Source organism: Pinus tabuliformis, chromosome X (assembly GCF_031772625.1).
Source record: "Pinus tabuliformis cultivar Carrire ecotype Pingquan chromosome X, CPIR1, whole genome shotgun sequence".
Classification (NCBI taxonomy): domain Eukaryota; kingdom Viridiplantae; phylum Streptophyta; class Pinopsida; order Pinales; family Pinaceae; genus Pinus; species Pinus tabuliformis.
The window spans coordinates 1,307,526,774-1,307,533,642 of NC_142308.1; the positions used below are offsets into that span (position 1 = coordinate 1,307,526,774).

A 6,869-nucleotide genomic window follows, 5' to 3' on the forward strand; every position below is an offset into this window, starting at 1 on the left:
ACAAACTTTAGATTCTCAAATCCTTTGAATATTTTTACTAATTTTTTTTTTTTTTTGGGTAATAAAGCATCTCTTTTTTAACCCTTTCCATTCTTTTGTTTAAAAAGAAAAAAAAAACAACCGTTTTTTTAATATAACTCCTCTCCTTTCAAATGAAAGTCCCTTCAATATTTTTTATATAAAACATTTTAAAACTATGTTTAAAGAACCCTTTAAACATAACCCTTTAAAAAATATTTCAAACAAATAATGGCTTTCGAATTCCTTAAAGGCTCACGTCAAAGCCTTATAAAGTTTAAAATACATGAACCTTCATACACAACTTTCAACAGATTCAACGACAACGGGGCCAACTTCCTGGAGCCTTCTGGTATGCTGGTGACTTGCTTGTTTGCGCAGCACTTTAACCTGTAGGCTTGTGGCTGAGCCCCGCGTTTTTCTTCATTTTCGGAAGTTTGAGTGGATAAACGCATTTGCTCCTCTGACCATGGGTGCCCTTTTTTCTTTTTTTAACTTTCCCAGCCTTAGCCGAGATAATTAACTTCGTCTTTTTCCTTTTTTTTTTTAAGTAATTGGTCTATGGTTTCTCTCTCAGGTTTTATGCGACCTAAAGCTATTATACTGTGAGGAAGAATGAATAGAGATTGTTTTTCTCAATATTCAAAATAGCTAAATAGATTACATGAAAAACATAAAAAATAAGACAAAGTAAATTCTAAACTGACTACGACACACTTATTATTCTTCTCAGTTTTCAAAATAGCTAAATAGATTACATGGAAAACATCAACAATAAGACTAAACTAAAGTAAATTAGCAAACTTAACAAAGGAGAAAATCAAAGGTTATTTCAACATGCTTGAAATGACACTAATTTGAACTCAATGACTTCAGCATTTCTCCTTTAGGTTTTATTCTGCTTTAGGTTTTGTCACAAGAGCTGTTTTGAAGTGGAAATGGAATGTACTAGTAGCATTAATTATATAACTAGCAATTGTCCCAAAAGGTACAAAGAGAGGCAAATAGGATTATTAAATTGGAATTGTTGAATTTTTCTAGAAGAGTTAATTGGTTTGTGGAAAACCTTATCGATTTCAAAAATCTAAAACCAAAATTAGTGATAAGACTTGTTTTCCTATTGTTTATATCCTCTTCCAAAACACATTAAAAAATACAACACAACACAGCACATTGATGGAGCGCTCCACCACCCAAACCCATCTTAGCTTTCAATGAGACTGCCTGATATAGCTTTACATTAGACTGCCTGAGAGAGAGATAACTAATAAGCTACCAGAGTTAAGATATCCCTGTTTAACGTGCTCTATAAATAGAAAAACCATTTTTTTTAGATTGCCCCATATATCTCAAGAATGAATTACAAAAAACAAACAAATTAAGGAAACAGAAAATTACCAAACAGATTGTTTATGAGCCATCAGTGTCCATAAGTGATTAAATTGTTGAATCGCAGTGTCTTCCATGCGAAGTCGTGCTTAAAGCTAACGAAGCAGTACCAAATCTATGGGAATCCTATGATAAATGGGAAAAATGTGAAGGAGGACACGAAAATTCTCTCGGATAGCCACACATCCGAATTTCAAGAGGCTGAAAAACAAATTGTAGCACTGTTAAATCAAGATTCTCATAAAATCTCCTCTCATGAGCTTGACCTTAGCGGGCTTCTCCTTCATAGTGTTCCACATGAAATAGCGAAACTGTCATCTACACTCGTCAAGCTTGACCTTTCTAATAATAACTTACAGGTACATTGTTTCAAGACTATTATTTATTAGCAGTCGGCCGGAATCTCTCACCTCAAACTGACGCTGATTCAATTGTTTATTGCAGGTTTTGCCTGATTCTGTGACAAGTCTCGTGAATCTTACTCATTTGGACATTCAGTCAAACCAGCTTACATCACTACCGGATTCCATCAGGCGTCTTGTGAATCTTAAGGTTTTCAAAGCTTCTGGGAATTCTCTTGTTGTGCTTCCTGATAATATTGAAAGCTGCCGGTAGGCTAATCAAAGCATCTCAAAGTTGTCTTTCTAATTTCTTTTCACTCAAACCCCCGCCATTTTTTTGTGATATTTGACCGATGACATTTAATTTTTATTTCAGTTCACTGGAAGAATTGATGGCCAATTTCAACCAACTCATACGACTACCTGAGGGGCTGGGGTTCGAACTGTTGAACCTCTGGAAGCTATGTGTTCATTCCAATAAGCTCACACATCTTCCCTACTCCACCTCCCACATGATGTCTCTCCGCTTTCTGGATGTCCACACGAATAGGCTTGGAGGCCTTCTAGAAGATCTTGAGAACTTGATGAACCTCGAGTACCTGGATCTCAGCAGCAATTTTAACTATATGGTGTCTCTCCCAGAATCGATCGAGGGTCTCACATCTCTCATCAAGTTAAATATCAGTTACAATCAAATCACTGCATTGCCTTCGTCTATTGGGCGATTGGAAAAGTTGCAGTTTCTTAAGGTGGAAGGGAATCCTCTGGTTGTGCCCCATCCCCAAGTGGTAGATCGGGGTCTAGATGCTATTAAAGAGTACATCTGGCAGACCAAAGAAAAGAAGGCACCGCTGTAAAAACAAGAGATATTACAAATAAAGTTATGACAGCAAACGAAGAAAAAGCCATTTTCAATCTAATATAATAATAACTTCTTTGGTTTTTCTCTAACAGATAAATGAATGGTTATGCACACGGCTTGAGGCTTTTTATAGTGACATGTATTGCCAATGTGATGCCTTGATCTCCATGTCAAGAAATATCTTGCGCGATGTGTTGTAATAGTTGTTTCCAATTAGAGTGAGTGAAGTGTAGATATTTTTAATATGGGAATTCGATGTTGGCAGAGAATGAAAGGAATGTTTCCAATTTTATTGTTGCAAGTACACAAAGTTCTAAGATCAGATATTTCCTATAGGAATGTTTCCAACTTTATTGTTGCATGTATGCAAACTGCAAAACCAATTAATATTTGGAAAAAGCAGTCACACTTCAAATCAACGGTTGAAAGTGTTTCAACTAATCGAATGGAGCAGGGTAAAAGAACTGGCGATTGTTGATGCATAGGAAGGCCTATCGACCTAACTATATATATATAATTTAGTAAAAAAAAATATTGGAAGTATTATTCTTTTATATATCAATTAATTAAATTTAAATATCAAATTATGATATAAGATGTTATTATTTTAATTTATATGACCATATGAATGTATAATTTAAATATATTATTTATCTTTTATATATATTGCACATCTTCATATATTATCCATCATCTTTTGATATTTTCTTTATAATTTTTGCACTTACTTCGATATGTCTTCCATTAGAACCATATATTATATCTGCATAATATTAATATATATGTATAATTTGAATATTTGAATTGAGATGACATTATTAATATATATGTATAATTTGAATATTTGAATTGAGATGACATTATGTAATTTTTTTATTTTAATTTTATCATATATCACGTGTATAATATTAATATATATGTATAATTTGAATATTTGAATTGAGATGAAATTATGTAATTTTCTTTATTTTAATTTTTTATAATATATATGTATAATTTTATCATATATCACGTGTATAATATTAATATATATCTATAATTTGAATATTTGAATTGAGATGAAATTATGTAATTTTCTTTATTTTAATTTTTTATAATATATATGTATAATTTGAATATTTGAATTGAAATGACATTATGTAATTTTCTTTATTTTAATTTTATCATATATTATATGTGTATAATATTAATATATGTATAATTTGAATATTTGAATTGAGATGACATTATGTAATCTTCTTTATTTTAATTTTTTATGAAAGGCTTTATTGCAACATATCATCTTATTTTAATTTTTAAATTGAGTTGACAATTTTTTTATTGTTCCATTTCTCATCTAGTATATAGAGCATCTATTGCCACAAGGTGTGATTGCATTCATTGGCTAGATTTTTTTTTTTTTATCACATTTACTTATTTTTATATTTGATATAATTTTGAAATTTATTCTCTAAAATTATCATAAGTTATATTTATTTTAATCTAATTGTAATTTATTTATTTTATCTTTTTTAAGTAGAATTGTATTTCGAAATTATCCTATTTATTTTAACATAATTATATCTCATTTGTATGTGTTAGTATATGGCTATTGAATTGACGGGAGGTCGGAGCCGATGGTGGAGCTAGGGTTTACGAAACAGTGAGGGCTCGATCAGCCTTCCACGATCGCAGCCTTGGAGCCAAGGCCACACGCTGTGAACACAGACCCTCTTGAGATAGCCCAAGCCAGAGAATCGCAGCCATTACCAAAGAAGAGTGCGTAGAAATCAGTGGTAATTGGAAGCTTAATGGCAGCAAGCGCGGGGAGGGGAGAGATCCCCTCCTATAAGAAGATGACAGCAGGGGAGTCGAGTAGGGACCGAATGCGGAACGGGCCAAGGGAAAACAACAGAGAAAACCCAATAAAGGGAACTAGCTGGCAAACGGGTCTGAGTGGAAAATGCCTTCCAAGGGCTTTGAAAAAACTCAGGTTCGTAATCCCAAACAATAGACTTGAAGAGTATAGAAGCTACATGAGGGATTATGCCTTAATATGTAAGTTTATTTGGTTTTGGCCGTCAGAGAAAGATCTTTCCAAATGGATACAACAGAGATGGAAACCGAAGGGACATGTAGAATTAAAACTAGGGGCTAAAGTATTTTGTCACAGTTATCTTCTCCAACACAGAGGTTAAGGAAAGGATCTTTGAGGGAGGTCCATAGTTTATGAATAATGTTGGTTTATTTATGCGACACTGGGAGGACTGCGACAACCCAGACAAGGAGAAAATGTTAGCAGCCCCTGTCTGGATTAGACTTTTCGAACTGCCAATAGAGTTCTGGGATCCGGAGATCCTAGAAGGGATAGGTAATGCAATAGGGTCATTCGTGAAAGTTGTTGAATCCACCAAAAGAGGGAGGTATACGTCATACGCTAGGATATGTGTGTATATGAACATTACTGAACCTCTCCCAGATTTTATCGAAATAGAATATCATGATGAAGTTTGGCAACAACCAGTGGATTACAAACATATTCTGTTTTGATGCAGAAGATGTCATGAATACAGACATCTCTACAGACAATGCCCTTTAAATAAGATAGAGGAATCAACAGACAAGAAAGAAGAGGAAAGAATACCAGCAAAGGACCCTGGACGAGAGGAAGAGGGATTTAAAGAAGTGCAGAACAAAAGGAGATCAGGGAAAAGTATGCCTCAACAACAACCACCCAAGGAAAATATATCGTTGGAAACGCAGAATAAATTCAAAATCCTCCAGGAGGAGGAATTAGGAATGGAAAAGGAGGTTAGCGATGAGGAACCAATGGAAATATTAAAAGAAACAGAAAAGCAGGAAGCAGGAAAAGAGGATACAGAACAAGGAGAAGTATAAGAGAAGGAGGAACAAGCAAATGAAAAAACTCAAAAGGAAGTAGATATGAAGAAAGACAAAGGAGGATAAGAGGAACGTACAATGAGGAAATTGTTACATGAAAGGAGGTATTTAGATGAGATATTCATTCCTCAGGAGCAGAAACAAAGATACAAAGAAGAATTCCAAAAATATAAGGAAAAGACAGGGGAATTGGCAGCAAATAAATTGGAACAGATAGGAACGCAAGGGGAGCAAAACTCAGGAACGGGTAGCTCTAGCAAAGGAGGAAGGAAAAGAGGTCGGCGCTTGATGAGTGAAACATTACAAGGGGTTGGAGAGATGCTGGTAAATTCAGGAAGAGTCATACCCTTATCCGAGGTATTTCAACAAACCCCAAAATTATTAAGATGATAATTACAAGCTGGAACATTAGAGGTCTTAACAGTAGGGGGAAGAAGAGATACTTTAGAGATAGACTGAAAAAAGACAAACCAAGTATAATGATAGTTCAAGAAACAAAGATCAGCATGAAAAAATGGAAGAAATAATGAGCAGGGGTAATACTCAGTATGAGGTAATGGGGCAAGATGCGGTAGGCAGCGTAGGAGGATTGGCAATCCTATGGAATACTGAGGAAGTCCAATTTGGAAACTAGATAAGTTTCCCTCGAATCCTCTCAGGTATGTTTAGATTGATAGGATCCTCTGAATGGGTTGCCCTCTCAGGAGTTTATGGACCACACTTACCAAATGAACGCAAAGGATTCCTACATAATATGAAATCAGCAAGAATACTCTACCAAGAGATGCCATGGATTATAGGCGGCAATTTCAATATGATCACAACCCTAGCAGAAAAGAGAGGAGGATTAAGGAAAATAGAATCAGATATGGAAGAATTTAGAGATATGATATCGGAAGAGAGAATGGTGGATATTCAAACAATAATTGGTACCCACACATGGAATAATCATAGAGGTGGATCAAGCCAAATAGCATCGAGATTGGATAGATTCCTAGTTTCAGAACAAATCATGAATAGAGATGTATACATTGAGGCTATGATCCTCCCTGCAATAGGCTCAGACCACTGGCCAGTCAAGTTAGAAATCGACCTCAAACAGAGTCCTAAAAATCGACCCTTTAGGTTTGAAGCATTTTGGCTCAATAATCATCAGTTTATGTCAAAGGTAGAAGAATGGTGGACTACAAGCCAACAGAGTGGTTGAAGTAAGATGCAAACTTTTCAACTCAAATTTAAGGAACTCAGGGGAAAATAAAAAAGTGGAATAAAGAAGAATTCGGAGATATATTCAAAGAACAACAACGGTTAGAGAAAAAAATGAGGGAGTTGCAACAGCAGAATATATTGGAAGGCAGGAATGAAGAGAGAAGTAGAGA

General features: G+C 34.8%; 1 protein-coding gene across 1 annotated transcript; it reads left to right on the forward strand.

The window, feature by feature from the left end:
* Nucleotides 1-249: 249 nt before the first annotated feature.
* Nucleotides 250-2,605, forward strand: LOC149144874 (plant intracellular Ras-group-related LRR protein 6-like). Its single transcript, XM_089452295.1, has 4 exons — nucleotides 250-410; nucleotides 1,475-1,766; nucleotides 1,852-2,018; nucleotides 2,125-2,605. Exons 1-4 carry the CDS (start codon nucleotides 250-252, stop codon nucleotides 2,603-2,605), a joined length of 1,101 nt encoding a protein of 366 aa, XP_089308421.1.
* Nucleotides 2,606-6,869: the final 4,264 nt, after the last annotated feature.

Coding starts and splice junctions, on each gene's coding strand:
- LOC149144874 (XM_089452295.1), top strand. CDS start 250: ATGGCTTTCGAATTCCTTAAAGGCTCACGTCAAAGCCTTATAAAGTTT. Junction 411..1,474: donor TTTGCGCAGCACTTTAACCT/GTAGGCTTGTGG, acceptor GTTGAATCGCAG/TGTCTTCCATGCGAAGTCGT. Junction 1,767..1,851: donor TTTCTAATAATAACTTACAG/GTACATTGTTTC, acceptor TGTTTATTGCAG/GTTTTGCCTGATTCTGTGAC.